The following is a 23,390-nucleotide window of genomic DNA, read 5'->3' on the forward strand; positions in this document are numbered from 1 at the left end:
CAGATAGTGTGGGACCTGAGGGCGATGTTAAAGTCTTTCTGCCTCTCCTTTTGTTTCCACCTTGCTTTTACGTCTGGGTATGGCAGGAAGATCAGGACTGCTGTGAGGTGACACAGAACTGCTACATTTAGTGGTGTGGGCGGTGTCCCTGTTAAACCTCTTACAGTGTCTCAGAAATACTCAAAACCAAGTGATCTTCCTCATTGCGCTAGAGTCACACGGGCTGCGAGGAGACGTCTGCGTAGTGCTCCGAAAAATAAAAATGCAAGCATTTATTTCACAAGGGGGAAATTGTTTGGGGCTGCGGGGAGGCCAGAGGTCAGCCACTGAGCAGCGCCTCTGGAGCAGAGACGGGTCTCGCTCACAGATCCCTGCTCTGGAGGGCAACTTCGGTGGAGGAACAGTGTCAAACTGCGGCTCACCAACCACCAACATAACAAACATATCCAATACTAGAGTGATATTTTAAATGTTGTATGCACAATTTCACTGCCACAATACAGAAAAAAATGTTTTCTATTTGTCCTTCAGCTCCTTTTTAATATTCCACTTTCAAAGTTCATCCTGATCAATTACAGAAAAGCATTTCACATCACAGAGCAGCATGCATTAAGAGCAACAATTAGGGTTTCAATTAACGAGCATAATAATTAGCAAGTACTCAGCTTATTTTTTTTTCCCAATATATTTAATACATTTAAAAAAAAAAGTGGAAGTACCGTTTCTCAGAGTAGATCTTGTTATTGTGTGAAAATTCAACCCTCAAAAAAATTCAGCTTTCAATTGCACAAAGCAGGGAGAATCACTGACTTGATATTCTAGAGAAGCAGGAAAAAGATCATAAGTGGCTTATTGAATGACTGAAACAATAATAAGTTACCAGAAGGCTTGCTGATTAACTTTCTCTCAATCAAAATATATTATGAACTTTTCTCTGAATATCAGAAACAATAACATCTCATCATAACTTAGAGTCTTTACCTTGGTCATATTAATTTTCTATATTTTTTTCGTCCTTGTAAACTTTATAAAATACTTTATTTCTTGATTCCAGCAGAATGTATTGAGGCTATTAGCAATTACCAGGTGGGGGAAGTGGAGAAAAAAAAAATCCCCAATCTTTCACCCTAAACCTGTCAAAACTCATAAAAACAAACAAACAAACACAAAATGATGCAAGCAGCCAAAAATTCAACCCGCACGTATAAGTGTTCCTTTAAGGCAGCTGACTGCTGGCTGAAACTCAGGCCTGCTGTAGCAACCAAATCCTGGCTCTCTGACTCCACGCAGCTCTGATTAATGGTAGAGGCTGTGGGTGGGTGGTAGACATGGATCTGCCCATTACCACACTGCAACATTGCAAATGGCTTCAATTACTGTGGAGTGTGCTGAGCTGGCAGTAGGGGCTCTGGGAGGCAAGATGAGCAACGTGTACGATCCAGCAGCTAACTCCGCTGCGATCCGTTCATTCACACAATGCGATCGTCACGTACATCCTCTCTTCTTACAATTCGCCACGCAAAATAAAGGGTAAAAAGTGGCGAGCGCGATCAGTGTTTCAATGTTGATACTTTTGCTCTCATTTTTAGCCGATAAATATGATTTTGCACTTGTTGTCCTCAGCACAGTTTTTTTTTTTGCTTCTGATTAAGCCGCAAGTCGCTGCTGAGGTTCAAGTCATGAGACCGAGGGCTGGATGTGTGAACAGCGTATGTGCAAACGAACGTGTAGGCTGAAACAACACTAGACGGCCTCTCGCAAGGCCTACGGGTTTCCCTCCCGGCATTGTAACACTGTTTCCCTTGACAAACTGACTCGTCGGCACTAAACAGTAGCAGGACATATTAAGGGCTTGCCAAGTGGCTGACAAGTATCACGAGGGCCTGAGCGCCCACGCCTGCGCCCCCCGCCCCCCCAACCCCCCCACCCTGGCACAGGGGCAGCCTACAATAAGGGACAGCCTTCCTGAGCCAGAGCATTGGGGATTCCCTACGATCACGCCCCTGCTCACGGTGCCAAGAGTGCAGCCCCCCTGTAGTTCCTTGTGTAACAAACCAGCTGTCTCCATCAGTTCACTGACCCACATTCATAACCTTAACACAGGAGACACAGCAGACTCCCACGGTTCCTGACAGCAGCCCTGCTCCACCTCTAATTGTTCACCCCCTTTATTGCTTAAGTGATGGTCCGAGATGAAAAGAAAGAAGACAACAAATTTGACATAAAATTGAGTCAATGACTGCGCTACTGGAAGTGGAAAACGATCATTAGGAGTCTTCCACCCACGGCTAAATGCTCTCCCTTTGCAAATCACATCAATTAATGTCATGGGCTATGAAAAATGCTCTCTGTGTCATACCACATGGAGGGAAGACAGACGCTAATAAGTGAACATACTTAACGGAGGAGGTGGGGAGACATGGGATTCCCTCCTTTTCTCCTGTCTGTGCAGGAATACCGCTCTCACGGCCAAGTGGAGACCAATAATAAAGTAGCAGGTACACCAATGCACCCAGCCAAACCAATAGACTGTGGACTCAAACATAATTTTATTTGCGAAACACGTCAATGAATCAGAGGGCATCTATTTCCACAGTTATTCTTTTGAGAACTGACTGCACAAATAAAATATTTGATTATTCAAGAGTGAATTTCTGAATTGAATTTCTCCTGAATAGAGAGAACGGTTTGCGGGAGAGAGGAAGTGCTACAGCGCGCGTTAAAGTCATCCAGTCGATTAAGGATGGGTGGATCCACTCAGTTCAATTGCTTTATAATGTTGGGAAACTACTGTACTGGAGCTAGGAGAAGAAAATGAGTATGCGCTGTTGTATTTTGCACACAAAAAAAAAAAAAATATTACCATATTCTAAATAGCACGCTATTATTCATGTTATTGCTTCAGCTTAACCAGCTGTGACATAGTGAATACTCAAACAATGTGATAAGAGTTCATCTCAGTCTCCCCAAATGCGAGTTTGATGGGTATAAATATGACAGAGTACATCGCTTCTGACATTTCTTTTGCCTAAAATATCAACATCAAACAGAGCTCAGCCTAATGTGCCTGGACTGTTTGCTGACAAAGCCGTCAAAAACTTCAAACAGCGGAGACTGGCAGCTCCGCTCATTGAGGGCCGCAGCGCTTGAAGTCTCGAACCGCCCTGATCTCCCCTCAAATCACCGACTGTGACCCGACGGGAGCAGACAGACAGACACGCCTCCCGCGAGGCGCCGCGCCGCGCATCCCAGCGCTCTTGCCCACCTTCTCACAGAACTTCGGGGGATGGAAAGAAGTGAGAGAACGCAAAGTGCGAAGAAAAACAATAACTCTGTGAGACAAACAGGACTGACTTTTGAGAGACGTGCACAGAAAAAAAAAAAAAAAACCCCGCAAAAACGCAACAATAATATCAACAGTAATTAAGGTTAAAAATAAATTGGCTGTTCACGCTCGCTGACATGGCTGATAGGGATTTCAGGTTTGTCGGAGGTTAACGAGACGTGGTCAGGCAGACTCGTGCAGGTGTGCGTGGGAGCCAGCAACACTTGTCTTGACCCCGCAGGCATTATCATTGCAGCAGACTTACTCACTAACCTCATTAACATTTCCCCTGTTAAGTTCAAGCTTTGGGAGAAAATTATCTTCCTCAAGTAACTCCAAAAGCTTCAGTTAAAACCCTGTGATCTTGAACGATGCAAAATGACATGTCCAGACCAAACAAAGCCACCACGGTGAAATCTGGCCTTCCACATGGTGTCTATAATAGCAAATTCAATCACTCGTAGTGGAGGCTCCAGTACTGTCACAGGTTTGCTTGAATCTAAGGGGACACATAAAATCTATAACAATTTTAGAGGAATTGTTTAGTTTCAAGGCTTCTGCTGTAATCTATCTATTGCTGAATCAACAACTTAGTGTTGGCAGTTGTGTTGGTCACTGCTGGTTTATGATAGATGATACTGCAGTGGCAAACAGTGTGTTGCAGGCTGAGGATGCTGGCGCAGTCATTACCGCGGGATGACTCCTTATGGGTGAGTGACACTTGGGTATTTGGAGGTTGTTCAAACAGCATGAACTGGTAGCGGTGAAGTCCGGATGTCTGCGGCGGAGTGGGAGGATGATAATCTGAGGAGAAAAACAAACAATCGCAATCAGGGGGACTTAGATTAGTGAGTGTTAAAATTTAGCAATAGCATATACTAGACCTGAGCATTATGTGGTTGGTGAACCCTGTTAGCTGTCCCGATTGACCCGCAAGGACTCAATATGAATTAAATGAAAATTAGCATGCAAAATGCAAAAATGTCCCCAGTCAGAGTTTGGGTTTGCAGAGTTTGCCTGTTCTCCTTGGGTGTGCATTTGTTTGGATTGTCCATAGTTGTGTGTGTGTGTGTGTGTGTGTGTGTGTGTGTGTGTGTGTGTGTGTGTGTGTGTGTGTGTGTGTACAGTTCTCAGTCTCTGTGCCTGTAACACTCCTGCTTTGTTAGTATTTTGAACATAGTCCGTGTCTGCTGGTGTACCTTAAGCAATCTGCACTCTGTTAAAAGACTCCAATTCAAATCTCAATTATAGTACTAAACATACCAAGAAATACAAACACTTTGAAGATTCAGAGTAGGCTCAGCAAATTATCAATCTCCTAATTTTGAAAAAAAAAAAAAAAAAAAAAAAAAAAAGTATATATCAAGTTACAGCTCCACCCTAGACAGTAGTTCTAGCTCTTCATGTGAGCCCCCAACACACTGCTGTATATTTGTAATAATATACTGATAAAGAAGAAAAAAATCTAAGTTGAATCTTCGATAATGTTTGTCTGGACGGTTTCTCACTCAAAATTTACTCTGTAGGAAAGGGATCATATTCAAATAGTGTTAAGGTCGACGAAGAAAAATAAAGTTAATTGAAAAAGCTACAAGCAATCTTACACTAAACAGTTTTAAAGTATTTTTAATAAATCCCCCCAAAAATTTGTTTCTAATCTAATCTGAATCTGTGTGGGATTGTGCGTCTCTGAGTGTTTTTTCTGGTGTCCTGTCCAGGGTGGACGCTGCCTTGGCCCACAGGCAGCTGGGATGAGCTCCGGCCTCCGCGACCTGAAGTCAACAAAGGCGGTGTAGAAAAAGAAATGGATGAATGTAGCTGAAAAATATACTCACCAGTGAGGGTTGTTCCTTGTATAAATCCACTCCAGAGTGCACGTCCCTGGTAATTAAGACACAGAGTCAGTCAGGCAAGTTATGAATGACAGTTTACTTCTGGGCCAAACTCAGAGACCGCGGTTTAAAAAATGGCCATGAAAAAAGAAACAGTACAATAGATAATTACCATGTTTTCTACAACATGACGCCACTATTCCTTTAGTTTTTCCCCCAACACAAATACTGCACTCACATTGTTTGGTGGTCAGTCTTTTCAAGCAGAGACAGGCTGGACAGGTCAAGTAAATTTCATTTTTCATTTCTAACCATTCTAGCTGGACTAAATCTGATCATAGAATAGAATTTCAGCCACAATAGATCCAATAGATATTTGGGAAACATTTGCTCCTGGTAATTAAAAATTTCATCGTTCAAAAGTGGTTTATATGAAGACTTGCACCAATATTGTTGGTTAAAATATGTCAGAATGAAATACACAAAAAGCCATATTATTATCTGAAGACATGAGACAATTCCCAGACAGAAGATGGCTCCCAAGCAAAATTAAAACCACTGGGAGGATTTCCAATTTCCCATATTATTAATTGTATATTAACTCCCTGTTGCCTAGAAACAGAGATCACATAACCTGATGTGAAGAAGTGAGATTTTTTTTTCCAGCAGCATTCGCTACTGTATATTTGTCTGGTTAAACTCCCTCATCCTCAGGAAGCACACAGTCAGGCTCTTCACACTGCGAATTGCACACAGGCATGTTTGTTTAATAGACTCTGCTATTTACTGCAAGACGGCTGCATCCTTGAGTGGGAGGAAAAGGACTAAATATGTTGTCTGTGAAATGGCCCAAAACCCACTTGAGGTAAGCATGGAAGTCCCCATCACAGGCACAGAGTATGTGGTCTCAGCACCTATTTCTGTCCTCCTTTCTGCACACACAGGCTCCCCCCTCAGGGTGACAAAGGTACTGTGTTACTCGACAGCAAACAAGGACAAAAGACACGCAGGGCAAGGGGCTTTGTTTCTCCTCTGCTTTTGATCTTCAGGCAGAAATTTCACTTTGCTTGAAGACAGAAACACTTGTCCACAATGTCTCTTTGCAGAAGTGAGCTTAACCACCAGGGAATATTGTATAAACGGCAACGAGGCTTCACTTTTTTTCATTTTAGAAAAGTTAAAGCACACTCTTTTCTTTTTTTTGAACAAGCTAAGCACATCTTCATGTTATTCTGTCTATCTGTTTATCGTGGATATCTCTACACCGCACACCTACCTACTTCTGTCTTTCCATCCAGTCATCCATCTATCTGCCTATTTTTAAAAAACCAGAATGATGAAATATAATTCAGGGATGATCACAGTGCATACATTAGTGCCAATTAAAATCTTAAAACACTAAAACACAATGAGTCTGTGAAGCTATGCCAAAGTGACTGCGATGCACTCCTAAATTCATTACGAGACATTTGTTTATATCATTCTCCTCATTCATATCTCGCCCTCCATCCATAAAGATTTACTGCAGTTGTGAAGCATATGTCGTCTGCCGAGCGTCGCCTCCTTTATAATCCCGTGACTGCTGCTCAGGACATTTAGCAGTAAGTGGTGGAGTGTTTACACTGACTGGAGAAATTCAGAAGATTAGTTTCAGCTGTGAGTATCTTCAACCACAGATCAGTGAGAAAAAAATCTTTATTTAGAAATAGCAAGAGTCCTGCAGCCTGCAGGATCCAAGCCATTGCCATAGCAACAGGTAGTCAACATTTGAGCGTGCTACATTTTCCCACATCTTAATGCTCGGTTTCGCCTGCATTCTCCACGCCGCCCCTTGCCCTTTTAATTTCATTATAATACACCGAGTGTAAACAACAGCAAGTGAACACAATATTGAATTTTAGCGAAACAATAAAGGAAAAGTCAACAACATACAGAACAAACATGCATTAATTTTCAGGAGACATCAAACTAACGGAGAGCACTTGTGTGTGTGCGTGCAGGGGTCCGTGTGTTCCCGAGCAGAGCTGCGATCACAGGGCAGGGCAGCGCTCAGGTCACCGGCGGCCTCACTCACACTAATCTACAGGACATTCTCACATGGTGGGCGGCCTCCCTCTGGGACCTTACCGTGGGGGTGGGACACACAGCGTGAGGGGCTTTGACGGCTAAATGATTGACAGCCGCTTGCTGTGTTAATTGTGTTTATTAGGACAGGTTCAGCTTAAAGTATAGGCTTCGGCGTGCGTGTGAGCTTTTCCCCTGCTCGTTGATGAAAATAAAATGCCACACTGGCACACGGAAGCACTGAAAGAATGATTGAAATGAGTCAAACAACAGTGATTAAATCCATCATCCAAAATGATTCCCTGTCTTTACAAATGTGTTGAACTGACTTGATTTATTACAAGATCGATTCGCTTATAATTCCTATTGACAAACTTGTAGTGAATATTAAAATAACACCGTCCTTGTAGACATAAAGCATAGATACATCTGCTTAAATTAACAGCACACATTTTTTGCGCATGTTGGACTTCCTATTGTTTTGTGTTTTTAAAGATGATATTAACAGCTGGGATCCACAGACAGTAAAAAGCACAACTCTTTGAATTTGAACTCTTTATAAGTAGTTTGGAACTCACACTCAATTTTTGGCTCAAGTGTATTTCAGACCTGTTTTGTTTAAAAAAGGGTGTCTTAATACACTGCTATTAGTTTTATCTTTCACTTATTACACATTTTCTTTCTTGAGAAATAAAATCAGTCTAGAAAAAAGCTAAATGCTTAGAGAATGACTAAAAACCACTGTTATATAAACAAATATGTGAATATTCTTCTCAAAACACAGACCTCATACATTGAAAATGTGTGAATGAACCACCCTTTTTGTCCAAGATGTAATGTTCACCATCAGTTCACCTGAAGATGAAGGTAAATGTTTTAATACATAAAATATCAACAGCACCGGTCTCTGTGTGGACACGCAGCCGATGAAACTGAGCATTAACACATGGCTCCCCGGCATCATCCGCTTTCACAATACATGTGTTTAACTGGAAGCACAGCCTGGAGAACCAGCAGAGCAGCAAAATGAGTATCTTTTCTAGAAAGCCGAGCAGAGCACTCGCCGCCACTGTGTCAGGGTTTCAACTGTTGCAAATTTGCAAGTTATGTCACTTCAGCAGACGAACGCTGAAAAAGGACTTGCTTCATCATCGAGGCTGTTACCAAGGAACACACCATTACTGTTTCTCTGGAAATATTTTCTCATCTGGATATTAGATCTTAAACGTTCACGGGTTTTAAACTAAGCTAAGCTGAATATAATATAGTTGTGTAGTGAAGAAATTCCTGTCCTAAGAAAGGTAATAGGAGAGATGAGAAATATATTTTCTGTACAAGTAACTGAAAAGGAGCAAAGCCTACATAAAGAAATATAAACAGATACACACACAAAAAAACTGTCATTCTCTCCTTTTAATCCCAATATGGGCTCTAAAGGATAATTAAATAGTAAAAGAACATACAGAATACACCTGATTCAGTTGTTCTTAACACTTAAAACAATGGTAATGAGAAAAAAAAAATCACTCTTGTCACATTTTATATAACATGTTATATTAATATAACTGAGGGAAACCCCGAGCAGTTTCTTTCAAATGCTGATAAAATAACTAGAGCACGGCACAAACTACCTGGTGTGAGTTAATCTGCTGTTGGAGGCTTATTTAGTCAAACGAAATGTGACTGTGGCTTGGATCCTCATGCTAGGGGAATACCCTTTCTTGTATCTGTGATAGTGAATCACACAGCGAGCAGTGTGGGAGAAGCAGCAACTGACAGAGAGATAAAAACTGAAAGCGTCAATATGATTTATGCTGAAGCATAAGGGTGTTTAAATCTCTCGAGTGGAGATGTCAGATGAAACTGGGACATTACTTCTGATACATAGTTAGAGACTACAAGCCAGTAAACGATCAGATGGCGGTGGCAGGGAAATAGTGGCACTTGAAACGTTGAGGCCTGGACGCTGTGGATTTCTGATGTTGATCCTTTTCTTTGTTGTCAGTGGCCTTCTTTTTATGAATAATGAATGTAGGTTCAATCAACAATAATCAATAAAAATATTCATCGGTGGCTTGTACAAGTTACTGGAAATTAGAAACTGATTAGTCACTGTGTTAAAGAGTGTTGTGTTACTTTGGGACTTACTTCGCTGTACATTTACAGTCAGTACTTAGTTGGGAAACTGAGTCTTGATTCACTTTAAATTGCCTCCAACAATAAGGATGTCTGAAGATGTTCCCACAACAGTATAAGTTCAGCTGAAACTACATTAGTTAGCTGGAAGAAGATGCTCTGAAGACAAGATGTTCCTGAAAAGAAAGAAAGACAACAACAAAAAACAAATCTTAAAGAATTGTACATCCATGTGGTTACTAAGAAAAATTATGATACAGGTAAGCTAAAATGTATGTAATGTAGTGTAACTTTACTGGTGACAGCAACTGGAGATAATATTAATGCTAGAGTTTACAGTCAATGGACAGAAAACAAGAACAACTGTATGTATCTGCTTTTATTTCCAGTGATAGTGAAGGACCTGCATAAATCTGAGTAGTTGTAATGATGCTATTCATTTTTAGATAGGAATTCAATACTGGGGAAACAGATGTTAACACAGCCAATGGCAATTTTAAAGTCACCAAAGAACAGAAAGCACAATTTTTTTGGACTGTGATGAAACCCAAGGGAGGGAAATCTACCTTTCACCTTTTCCAAGGGAAAAGGTAGATGATGCAAACTCCACGCAGAAAGGTGTTGAACCAGGGTAATCTGGGTGTGAGGGAACAATGCTGAACGCCACATCAGCAAGTTGCTTAGATAATAACATGTTAGTACTAAATACGACATGACTGTGACATGTTAAATGGCAACACTAATTGTTGGAGAAGTACACTTTACACAAGTTGGAAAGCAGAAATCCATGCCCGCCCAGGGAGAACATGCAAACCCCAGACGAGACTCAAAAGGAGATACTCTTATCAGACTTTAACCAACAGATCATCGCTTGTTTCATCAAATACAGTGACCTTTCTTCATTTGTCTTTGCTTTATATCTTTGTAGGGACAAGTTACCTTTTTTTGTATCCAGCCGTGGTGTTTGGAACAAATCATCCAGCCCCCTCCTTGCTGTTCACTGTGGTTCGGCTTTCCTTCATGTTTCACTGACTAGTTCACACTCTGACTCAAACAAAGGCAGAACGCATCTCAAACAACCTACACATCATGAGCAATGAAGAATTCTCAAAATCTAGAAAAAGCTGCGGCACAGCTTTTTTTTTTTTCTCTCTCTCTCTCTCTGGGTCACATATCAGCCTGACACTTCGACCACCAATCTTCACTGCAAGAAATATGTCTCTCTGTTCCAAGGGAAGCGCTGCCACCGCCGATATGAACCAATAAATGTATCATAATTAGTATAGCACAAACAAAATTAGTGTTATAGCAGTATCATTGTGATCACAGAGTATTTAAATGCGATTATAAAAGGGGTGTCGATGCGCCGCTGGTGGGTTCAAAAGTAGCAGCCAGAACCTGCAGGTGTCATCGAAGTAAAACTGCTCACTGTATGAAAATAAGCCTCGTGTTTCACACGCACAGTTATCTTCCCTCGGTCTTAGGGCAGAAGATGAGCGCAGTGTTTGTATAATGTGCCTACATAACTTCCGCTAGGAATCCTCTGACAAGTGCCAATAGGTAGGACTCCACAAAGAGGTGGTGGGTGGGTGCAGGGGTGCGGTTTCAGCAGGAATACCCACTTGCCCAACAACCCTTCTCCTTCTCTGTGTGGGTGAGTGCTTCCCTTTGTCAGCAAGAGTTACTCATGCACCTCCTTGTATATCTACCACTTCCCCCTCCCTTGCACACCCTGTAAACCCACACCTACGACAATCAGCACCCACGTCCTTCTAATGCAGTTCTGAGAGCATCATTCTCCCTTTTACTTGCAGTCAGGCTAACAGACGGGGAGAGAGAGCATGACAGATGGTGTTCACAGCTCTATTTCTGAGGCTGGACTTGTACCGCCACAGCCACCCCTCCCCTCCCCCTCGCCTATTCCACTCAAGCCAAGTGCTTATGACTACCTCCTCATCTTCGCCTCAGTAATCAGCCCATTCATTTGCAGGGTTATTGTGAATTAAAACTCTGTGTCTCACAAGAAACCTTGTGGTTTACAGGTTAAACAGTGTGTTTTTTTTTTGTTGCCCCCCAAAAAGTGAAGGAGAGACTTGAATCACTGTTCAACTATCGCACTTCATTATCTTGAGAAAGAGAAAACACACACACACACACACACACACACACACACACACACACACACACACACACACACACACACACACACACACACACACACACAATGTCTGCTCACAATTACTTTGAATGTGCCAGTACAATGTGCAACTATTTACAGACAAAAGATCATCAACATATACTGTACAACCAGCGGGTATACTTTATCACTTTTTTCCCTGGCATGTCCGAGTGAACACAAAGAAAGAGGCTGAAAGCACCTTGTACGGGCTAAAAACAATCTGGCACAAAGTTAACAATCAGAGGCGGGTACCTGCCATGTTGCCAGTCTTATACCTGACTTGGGGCCCAGAACCAGGTGGGGTTGAGACTTTACAGACACTTTGTCATTGATTTCACATCAGTTATTCATGTGCATAGTGACGTTCTACTTCTACACACCAGCTGATCACACTTTTACCTATAGTGCTTGATCCAACTTTTTCACTTTGAGAACAACACCTGACCGCCCTGACTTGAGGTGCACAAAACAAGAAAGAAATATAACATTTCATCAAAGCATGAGCAACTTGTATACTTTCACATTAACAGTAAACATGTAAATGAATCACCAAGCCTGAACTAATAAAGCCACTCAGATAAATGAATGAAGTCTTCCAAGATATTTGACCAAGTTGGCATGATTCACTTATTTTGAGATGCCTCCCACCTGGTCAAATGATAATATATGTACACATATTTGGTATGGTAGCTCGAAAAAAACAGCTTGGACTAACTGAAGATTTCAGGAATTATTAGTATGCCACACCCTAGACCTGATGGCCTAGTAACGAAGGGATCTGTTCTTATCTCAAGGCACAGAGTGTGAGGTGATGATCTCGGCCACGTCGACCCCAGTTCCTGATGTGATCCATACAGAGCATCACTGCATGGGAAAAAACCGACGGCCTGCCAACAACTTGTCTCCGCTATCGGAAACAAAGCCAGTTTGCCAGAGGTATTACTTCGTAATCTCAGAAGGGCCGTGCAGTTCTTCCTCCACCTGTCCAGACGCACAGCAACGACTCCACAGTCCCACAGGGTAATAGCATGTTCATGCCAGCGCGGGGGGCTCGGCGAGCTTGCTGTCCACTCTGGCTGTGCTCAGCTCTCTGAGTTCATGCCATCATGCCAATCAAACTTTAAGCTTTTTCAGGCTGGTTTACCACGGTAACAGCACATGGCCGAGCTGCACTGTGGTGATTTTGTGATTTAATTTTATTATTAACTGATTTAATCAGCAAAACAAATGGTTACATTTCCTGTTGAAATAGATATAATAATGACCTCAACCGAACCAAACTTTTTGTAATGGTTATTTGAGCCAGTGCTGCGTGAAAGCCTAATGGGCTGGAGTGAGTCCGGGGTGGATGAAAGTTAGAAAAACCTAATGGTGATCCGCTGAGCAGGGTGGATGGGCCTCAGAATTAGAGGGTGAAAGTCAGTGGGGGAGTCACCCTTGATCTGCTTCAGTGCATCAACAAATTAACCCACTTAACAATGGCCTGCTGGACTAATAGCTTCAGTAAAGAAACTCATTTGGCTTTAGTAATGAACCTCAGCTGGAAACATAAACAGTCCAGTTATTAAGTGAACTCCAGCCATCGCTGACAGTCTGACACACTAAACCTACACCCTCTTGGTCATGCTCATTAGTAGGGGGATATACTATTACTCAAGTCACTGATTTAAGAAACAGGCCACCCAAACTCATTATCACACCCATCTATTCAGTCTAATTTGCATACATTACAAATGCATCTGAACAAAGTGGCCATGTTGGTTTGGTCATCTTATTCTCTGGGAGCAGATTGGGCCTAACAGGGCAGAGCAGAGGCCACAGTCAGGAGTGATTTAATAAGCTAATTTCATCCAACCTGGGTGCTGCTTGCCTCACTCTGTGTGTGTGTGTGTGTGGAGATGAGTATGGGTGCTGATGAGTCTGTACTTTAGTAGTGTTGAGGGAAGCCCAAGCATGAGTTCCCAAGGTAACAGTTTGAGTGGGGGCTGGCTGACTCATTTGAAGGGAATCCTGGAACCTGAACAAGGCTGCCCACTCGCCCCACCCCCAGCTTCATCAGCACAACAAGCAAACAAGGCGCTGACATGTCCCCATGTAGGGCTTCCCACTGACGGGGGTGGCACTGGAAAATCCCAGCCTGAGCTTGCCTACGAAGTAGCATCACAAGACACACACACGCACACACACACACAGAAAGAAAGAAGCGTGATGAGGCCCTGCTGCTCCATGGCTACACTGGTTTCTGCCGGCAAGGCTAGAAATCCATGGAGATGGTACATGGATGGATTAGAATAGAGCTGTTGCGCTTACAAGCACATCCAGGAACATGCTTGACTTGGAGTAATGCATCAAGGGACGAGGGAGCTGTAAGGGGGGCAGGAGAGGACGTTTAAGCTTATTAAACAGTCAACAGCGCGGCATTAAAATAGTTTCTGAGGTGTGAGCAGCGACACAAAATAAATGAGCATCAAAACGCTGCGGGCCCACGCAGGAAGGAGGAGGAGGAAGACGAAGCGAGAGGTAAAAGGAGGAGGACGACGAAGGAGGAGTAGGAGTAGGTGGACAAGAGATTGAACTTCTTTGCCCATACAATTAATCTAATTATTAAGGAATTAAAAGAAATCAACAGGCGTGTAATTGACCACTTAATTAGTTCAAGGTCAGTCTGTTCTTTTGACTTTGACGAGCCAAGGTGCGGGGAGATATAATCATTTTGGTGTAAATCCTTTCATTTGCAGTAACTGATTAACTATTAAATCATCAAAATGATTCTGTGGGAGGACGGTATCAAAAAAGATAATAATCTGATGCACTTTTATTGAAATTGTGTATTATTCATAGAAAACAGGGGCAACATCCCCTTCCAAAAACAGACTGGCAATTGTAGAAATGGTGGATTTTGCCCATCGAACAAAAAAAAAAAGAAAGAAAAGAAAAAAAGAGGACATGTACAGTCAGTTAAATTCCTGCTGTTAAGAGTGGCCATTTGATTTGCTTCCGCCACAGTTACATCTGTTGATAACTCCACAGTTCATTCAGTGTCTTTAGTCATTAACAACCGAGAGCCGGTACAAAGGGATTTAAGAGGCAGCATTACTGTTTTGAATCGCTGGATGTTTAATTCTTCTATTATAATTGAGGCAGGAGCGAGACAGAGGTTATGGTAACTGCTGGAAACCTGTCCCACTTCACAAAAAGGTTAATGAACCTTACAAGTCCTATGGGAGATGGAGTATGCTGTTAATTTGACAAACGTGGGAAATAAATGCTTTTATGCTTTTATTGACGGTGACCAATAGCGGCCTTTGCTGGAATGAAAGGTTTTAGTCTTTTAGGTGCTTTGCTATGAGGCAAAACAATAATGTGGAATGCATTTGTTGGAAGAAACTAAGTACATAATTGTTTGAATAGCAATTTCAGGCCAAAAAGCATCTTCATTATTAATTCCGACTTTTGGGGAACATATACTGTGCAAAATGTACAGTAACCTAATTCACGTTATGAAACAACTGCCTTCATTCTGAATACATTTGTGGGAATGAGAGAGTTTTTAAAAGAGCTTTTTTCAGTTTTTTTTTTCTTTTATTTTTAAATCTACATATTTCCACCTTCCATTTTATGCACCATTGGTCTGGGTTTCATTTTAAGAGGGCACAAGGGTATAATATACTGACAGCTGGAGAGGAACATGTGTAACAGCGTTGGCGCAAACCTGAATTAGTATGTGGGTTACAGAGGGAATCGTTGCAAAAGATAGCTGTGATACATCTGATCAGGACCGGGGTTTTCGGCACAGGACCAACTATGTACACAGAGTGCATGATTAAGGAGATTAAAGGGATAATCTTCCCTCCCTGATTCAAAGACACTGACTGAGGCTTCACAGACTCTCCGTGCAGTTTAAAAAAATCTCACCAGCAGAGTTCACACACACAAAATCCAAGTTAATCAGATCCTCGAAACTTCTTCAACCTGAGGTCACACAAAATTCATGATAAATGTAAACTTTGAGTTAAAATATTGGAAATAATGGATGATCGAAAAAAAACCCAAAGGTTTTTGGTTATTTCCAGGCAGGTTACCTTTCTTAGACTCAGTTATTTTCATGTAATGATGGCACAGTGCAATGGTGTAGTAATCACTCTCACCTCAAAGCAAGAAGAAACAGTGGAATTTGCATGTTCTACCTGTGCTCACAATGTTTTTTGTTTTTTTTGGGGGGGTAGGAAACCCAGCCTTTTCCAACAATCTAAAGACATACATGTTTAACTGGTTACTATAAATTTCCCATATGTGTGTGAGTGTGTGGGAGTCTGTCTCGCTCGGTAATGGACTTCAGTCCTGTGTGTGAGGATCGGCTCCAGGCCTCATGGTTCTCACATGGTATGTAAAAAAGAGAATTTGCCATCCTACGCTACTTAAATCTGCTGAAGCGTATTTTCCTCGATAGATGTAAGTGTGGAAACGAAACATTACTTAATCAAAATATGACAAGATAATGAAAAGAAATTGATATTAGTGTAACAGGTTATGGGAACTACTTACCTCACTTCACACATTTTCAAACTTTACCTAAATATACATTAACCGAACTCATAAGGAGGCATCTTACATATGAGTAACATGGTTTCTTTATCTTAAATAAATATTAGAATTTGTCCTCCGCCACTGATTTAAAGTCAGTGAAACTAGCAGATCAGATTATTTCAGCTCAGCTTGTGGGAAAGACTGCCGCTCCGGTTAAAAGGAACCTACGTTGACTGTCTGTAGGAGGACATGAAAAGCAGACAAATTCAAGCACTTTTGAGCACTTTTATTTTTGTTTTTCCATATAAGAAGATTACACAAACATGGGTCCTTTCATAAGCGGATTGAATAAACACCCAGCGCTGTCATTTTTCTGGAGAGGACAGTGCCCATTTCCCAGCAGGTGCGATTGCCACAATCAGGACAGCTCATTTCAAGCTTAATATCAGCCTTCATTTGTGTGCAGAAGTCTGAATGGTATTAAAGCACATCGCGGAGGGAGCCAAACTGATACCGTCCTAACCTTATAGACCTGTCTGACAAATCTCCACAAAACCAGCTCTGGTCTGGTGCTTTTTCGATACCCCCTTCAGTACGGAGCCAGCTCACCCTCTCGGTCTCTCACTCTCTCCCAGCGATACTATGGGCACTGTTTTCTGCGCACAATGTTTGCCAGAGGAACACACAAGTATCCGAGCTCCACAATCCCTCTTAACCTCTGACCTTGGCTTATTGTTACCTGTGAGCAGCACTGTGGCAAACATGTTGTACGAGCGCTGTACAGCCCTGCAAGCTGTTTGTGTTCTGCAAGTATGGAGGGCAGGGGAGGAGGGAAGGAAGAGAGGGAGCTATTTAATCCCCCCCAAAGGAACTCCCCTCTCAACCCGTATCGTGAACTCGCAGGCAAATCGCGTTGCTGGAAGGCACACCACACACACACTGCTGTCTTTTTAATTTCATCAGCTGAAAGAAATCTATACAATGCTTTGGAATCCGACTGAGCAGCGGAGAGAAGTGAACTATACAGCACCCTGGAATGTAAACAGGTTTCTCACCAAGTGTAGCATAAAAATACCACAATGTAACAAACCTCTTGGCTATGATAATGGTCAATAGTACAGATCAGAGGTCTTAGTAGATTTTATGGTTGTTAGTCCTACAGCATATCAATAAGAACAAGTTGAACAAATCCAGAGAACAATTCAGAGAAAATGCAGCAGTCGTACTCAAATTATTCAAGTGTAGCACAGATGAGATATCGGCTTCTGCTGCATGCTTTGTATTGATGGTGGCTTGTTCAGTTGCCTTTACAAAAAGCATTACCTCCTGAGAATATTAGCGATGCCGTCATTAAATCCCTTGCAGACACTGCTCGGTTGGGGAACAGACACGGGTTGTAATTATTAATAATGGACGGACTCCCCTATTGTACAATGTTAGTAGCTGTCAACAGCTAGTAATATTCACAGAAACAAGCACAATAACATTTGTCTAATATCAGTGAAACAGTGCCAGCAATGATTATTTTAACAACTGACAGATAATTATCAAACATTCTATATTGTAAATTCCAGTTTAAAAGTTCCTGGTAATTCAAATACTTTATTTTAATTACACCCAATCTGCGATAATGTACCAGTGGCAATATAGATTTTTTTTTTTTTTTTTTTTTTTTACAGTATCCCCTGCACTACACTGTAGTTTTCTACTTTGATAGTTTAGCATAACTTTGGGAATTTGAACACTCATAATAAGTACACGGAGTTAGACAGGCCACTATAATATATGCCAACTTTGCATTCATAGCTGTCACACTTAATTATCATGCCAAAATACAAGAAAATACATTGGCTGCAGGAGGTCTTTTGTGAAGTCTTTGTTTTTGTGTACAATTAACTGGCAAGCATGCTATATACTTAAGTAGGGGCTATTTTAGGTGAAGATAATTGTTGGGGAGTTGTTTTTATCAGCATGCCTCACTCCCCTTCACCGTGCCCTATCAGGAGACACCCCTAAGAGGAAGCGTTTTTCCACAGCCGCAGCCCCGAAAGCCCCCCACTAACCCTGACATTTGTTCATCTACCCGCCCCTCTGTCCCCCCTCCTGGTTTCCAAGCCTGCCCCCCTCCCCTTCCCCTCCCCTTCCCCTCTCCACCTCTACATGTCTGTCAAAATTGACCACTTTACAGGGGAACAGGTAGGCAGGCAGGCAGACTCTGTCGGTCCCCCCCACCTGTACCCTGAAAACACACAAATTCGCACACAGGGCCGACTGCCAAAGATCCTGCTTTACTGACTGAAGTGGAGGGGAGGGGGGTATGACAAAGACGACAGCTTGTGTGGGGGAACATTGTCTGCGGCTGCGACTAGAAATCTTTTCAGGAAAAACAGGATTTTATACACAATGGTCGTGGGTGTGAAGAAAGGGGGCACATATTAAAAGAAGTGCCTTTATGTGTGCAGAGCTACTGGTTTTTAAACTGTATTCACATGGATAAGGTCCAATCTGTTCTTTTTTTTTTTTTCCCTGTACGAGGCTAAAGTGTGTCAGACTGGATCAAAGAGGGCTTTCCAGGTTGTCCTTGTTTTCTTGGAGAGTAACTGGGATACATCCAGGACATCATTCAGGTTAAAAAAAAATATTTTAGATCTACTTATTTAAATGTCGTAAATGTGTACGGGATGTTACATCTTCTTTCGCCATGACAAAGAATTATATTCAGAGAAATCGATAGGATTTGGATTTCTCTAAAACACCATCAGGCTACGTAAAAACTGTAAAATATGCACGATTATGCGACCGCTGCCAAAACAGCATCCACGATTTCGGAGAGAAAACCTTCGCAGCTCGTGTTCTTCACGCAGTGAAACCTCCTCAATCATCTCTCCACATAAACCACAGCAGGGAGGTCAGTTGTTATAGAGATGGCTCGCTAGGTTATCAGCTGCAGTATTTTGTGTGCATGCAAGTGTGCGCGAGGTGTGTGTTTGTTGTACGTGGACGGGGGATGGAGCTGACAACCGAGCGGAGGATTCTTATGTAATTCTCCCTTTAGGTGGCAGAGAACAGTGAGAGCAGCAGCCCACACTGAAGAAGAACCTGTTTGTTAATAAGCCGCATGTAAGATAAGATCAATATTATTAGAGTGTTTGTACACAACGCAGCGGCCGTCCAGATGTAGAAAAGTACCGGGGGTGACTAGTGGCAGCACGTTCAGTCAGGAAGTTGGTCCGTCACCCTGAAACAAGTCTCACGTTCCTCCAGTGAGACTTTATACATCTTTTTCAGGAATTTTTTTTTTTTTTTTTTTTTTTACGCTTGTGGACGCTGGCAACACACAAACACGCACAAATGAAAGTGTTTGACCTTGAGAAAGGTCACACAGCAGCAGAGAGCCGAGACAAAGCAAAAAAAAAAAAAAAAATCTGATCTAACAAAGACTTTCATGACAGAGAGGATGTGAGGAGAGTCTGATGAGGTTTAGTGAGGGGATGACTTCCAAATGCTGAACTCCCTTTAGTACCACCTCTGACATTTGTCTGGCTGCAGTTGACAGGATGAGCACATGCTCTAAATGTTAAGCACCTCCAGCTGTGCTCCCATGTTAAGGGCTATTGTTGACTCGCGTCGAGGGACGATTCTGATTGTTACAAGAGAGGATGAATGACCTGCATGTAAACTTCAGCAGGGGTCAGGCCGATTCAAAACAGAACATGAAATATTCAATTCAACAAAACTTACACTGATATTTTCTCCTTTATCATTTCAGCTCTGAGTTCCGACACTCACGTAAGCAGTTGCTCTCTTTAGTTACTTCTCACATATATATTACTACAGCAATCAGTTTATATTCTTTAAGAACACACAACACAAAGAACATGTGTTTCTGCTGTCAGTTTAGCTTTTAAACAAAGGATGACAACAGGTGTACCGAGTGGAGTTTAGATTGGATAAAGTTGCTTCATATGACTTGAAGCCAGGAGGCACTTCTGTGCAAAACTTTGTGAAACCATAAACAAGCAAACTGTTAACCTGGGTTATGAGCATGTTTAGCAACTTTGGAGGGAAAAAAAAAAAAAAAAAAAAATCACATTAAAAAGGAAAATTGTTCACTTCCTTTGCGCCCACCCCCTTGTCATAAGATATGGATGTCCCGTAAGGTTATTTGTGTTTGCTGGGAAATGAAGTGCTCAACTGGATTAAAAACATACTGCATATGTTTGGAAATCTGTTTCCCTGGGCGTATGAGTGGAGTGAGCGAGCGTGAAGCAGCAGCTTGCGTCTCCTCCAAGAGAGAGGGCAGACACTCTCATCATTAGCCGGGCTACAATGTGCTCCTCTACCTGCTCCAATCTGCACAGCCAGGCTCCACTCTGACGCCAGACAGATGTTCCCAGCACGAGGTGCAAAGTACCGAGAGGGGAAATGAGAGTGAGCAGGAGAGAGGCAGAAGAATGGAAATATTCAGCAGAGTACACAATAAGAGTTTAATTATGAATAATACCAATGGTTCTTTGTTCTCGCAATGAAGCTAGCTATGGTTCGCCTGGCCTTTGGGAAATTGTTTTTGGCTTCCATATGGGGGCAGCTGTCTGTCAAAAAATAAATGCTTAAATCATAACATGCCACAGCAGGGATAATTACAGGATAAAGAACAATGCAATTATGTATGTTTATTTGCAATATTGGATATGTATTTTGCTAAACAAACTCTGGGGATGCTGCAGAGGTTAAAAACGTAACGCTGTCATTTGGTGCCTCTCAGACAGTAATGATCTTCAACTCAAGCTGTTTTTGTAAAACTTGACACGACTGCAGATGAAGTGGCACACTCAAGTCAGTAAGACTCTATGCAGGAGAGTTTTTATAAAATACTGCAAAACTGTTTTTGTGCACTTTCCAAAGATATCATGGTGATGCTTTTATCTTATTAACAGTATTTGCTTTAATATTGTTCTAACACTATAAAACACTACTAAAAGACCCATATTATGACAGCAGTTGGCTCGCAGTATTTCTTAATAATAATTAGCAAAACAAACAACACTTTCCAACCTAAACTCTGCATGTTTGTTAGTTTTTAGTCCAGTACCAATACCACGGTTTTATAATATAACAAAAAGACACAATGTAACAACATGCTTCTCAGAACTAAACACTGAATGAAAGGCTGCAAGGCGTTTCACGTCTCCTAGCTCGCAGTTAAAGGACATCTTGAGGTGTGGAGCAGATGATCTCTGCAGGCCACAGAATTCACAAACACAAAGCCAGCTGGTCTGATACAGTCACAATAATTCACTGTTTGTATTTGCCTGAGCAGCAGCAGAACACAGGCTCGGTCCCCCTTCGGGAGCCGCTACAGCAGAGATGGATGTTAAAGCACGCATATCCCACGACAACGAGAGCGCTCAACTGTCCAACTGGCCTTCAATTAGTCGGGAAGAGGAAGTTAAACCCGCCATGGCTTCCAATCCACATATCTTACTGACTTTTGTCTGAAAATGCTATGATGGGCCATGTCGTTTTTCTGATTTTGTTTAAATTATGTCTCAGAATCAGAAGCTATGTGTCTCATTTTCAAATTAGGAAGTACTAGAGAATGACGACCTGCGTGCCTTTGCTTTAGATGGATGTGTAAAGATGTATTATAAGCAGTATTTCATGATTGTAAAATGCATTAATTGTCTTTCAGTTCTGGAGTACATTAATATGGCAAAAGTCACATAATTCAGACAACAAATCCACAGAAACCTTTAAATCGAATTTTAGAGCAACACCTTGGCTTTTATCGGAGTAGGAAAACAGTGTTTACCGTAGCACTGCTTTGTATTGCATCATGTTGACTCGTCCAGCAGCAAAAACCGTAATGAGAAAATAAGTATTAGGAAGCAAAACCAACACCCAGCGCTGTTTTGATATAAGCTAACTCCATTCAGACACTAATGATCTGCTTGTTATAGTAATTATTGCTGCGAGAACGTAGCGGAACATCTGTATCGATTTAGACTCCGGGAGAGCGGAGAGAGAGAGGGAGAGGCCCACAATCTGGAAAACCACTTCGGGAGCGAGACAGCAATCTGTTGATGGTTATTTTGGTAATTGTCCATAATTGATGTAAAAACACGGTGTGTTCTGCGGAAGATTTTAAATTACTGTCTCTGTAGCTCACGGGGTCAATGAAAATGGGCAGTTGCAATGAAAAATGCATATACAGCATCTAATAATGTGAGCTCCAAAAGAAACTGGACAGCTGGTGAGAGAAGACAAGACACACAGCCACACAGTTTACACTTAATTGGAATAAACTGTTCTTGGCAGTCAAAAGTAACAATGTGATAAGTGATACACAAAAGGGAATAAATAGAAAGGTTTGACATCTGACACACGCAACACAATATGACCTGCATTTGTTGGTTACTCGGCACAGCCATGCGTGTGCAGACGGTCATGTAAGTACAAGGATAGAGTCAGTTTGGGTATTTACTGTGTCAAGCAGAAGCAAGAAACACAGCCCAGATGGAACAAGACAACAAAACAGCAAACAAAAGACGAAGTAGCAAACATGCAGTGACCGTGTATTCAGTTTGAAGACATTTGTTTCAACATAAACACTGAAAATCCACTTTATTAGACGCAAGTCCAATGTAATTATTTATATCAGATTTGCCTTCAATTTTGCAAAGTTTTTAATCTTTCAGTTTTAGTTCCTCATAGATTATGAAAGAGTTGCAAAAATATATTAAAAAAACGGAACTTTTCAGTTCAACGTTCCTGTAATTTACAATCTCAACATTAGAAATGCACCTTTAATACTTACTTTTCAACTTAAATTGAAAATAAACTAATGTATTATTTTAAGAACGAATAATTTACTGCAGGTCATATTAGATCATCATGATGCACTTGTAGAAAATAGATCTCAGAAATAGTGACTACCTCAAAACTAATTAGGAACCAGAAAAGAAATCCAGTTTGACATTTCTGATTAGATCCAAACAGCAGGACCAGCTAAAACTAAGCTACAGTTTTTCTTATAACATCTTATTTTCCTGTAGAATGTTTCTATAAACACAGGCAAACTGTAAAAGAGCTGTTTGATTTCTTATTCCACATGAATAAGCATGAAGCTAAAACCTGTTAATTCCTAAGCACTGAAAGCAGTACGGTAATAAATCCAGGTTTTAAGAAGTTGCAGGTAAGCAGTGTTTTGTGGTTAGACTGTCTTTAAAATGTCTAATTAACTGTAATAAGTGTATTTTGGGCCGCTCCATTTTACAGAGGTCAGTACAACAAGTCGCTGCAATTTCCTGTGTGCACTTGTTTAGTT

General features: G+C 41.6%; 1 protein-coding gene across 1 annotated transcript in view; it reads right to left on the minus strand.

The window, feature by feature from the left end:
• The window catches only part of pebp4 (phosphatidylethanolamine binding protein 4), a 51,733-nt gene that overhangs the window by 2,176 nt on the left and 26,167 nt on the right, over positions 1–23,390 (minus strand). Inside the window, exons 5-6 of the mRNA XM_030104490.1 lie at positions 5,161–5,206; positions 4,016–4,129 (exon numbers count right to left, since the gene is read on the minus strand). Of these exons, the coding sequence (XP_029960350.1) occupies positions 4,016–4,129; positions 5,161–5,206 (160 nt within the window). The remainder of the gene's footprint in view (positions 1–4,015; positions 4,130–5,160; positions 5,207–23,390) is intronic.

The sequence above is a fragment of the Salarias fasciatus genome, chromosome 12 (genome assembly GCF_902148845.1).
Source record: "Salarias fasciatus chromosome 12, fSalaFa1.1, whole genome shotgun sequence".
NCBI lineage: Eukaryota > Metazoa > Chordata > Actinopteri > Blenniiformes > Blenniidae > Salarias > Salarias fasciatus.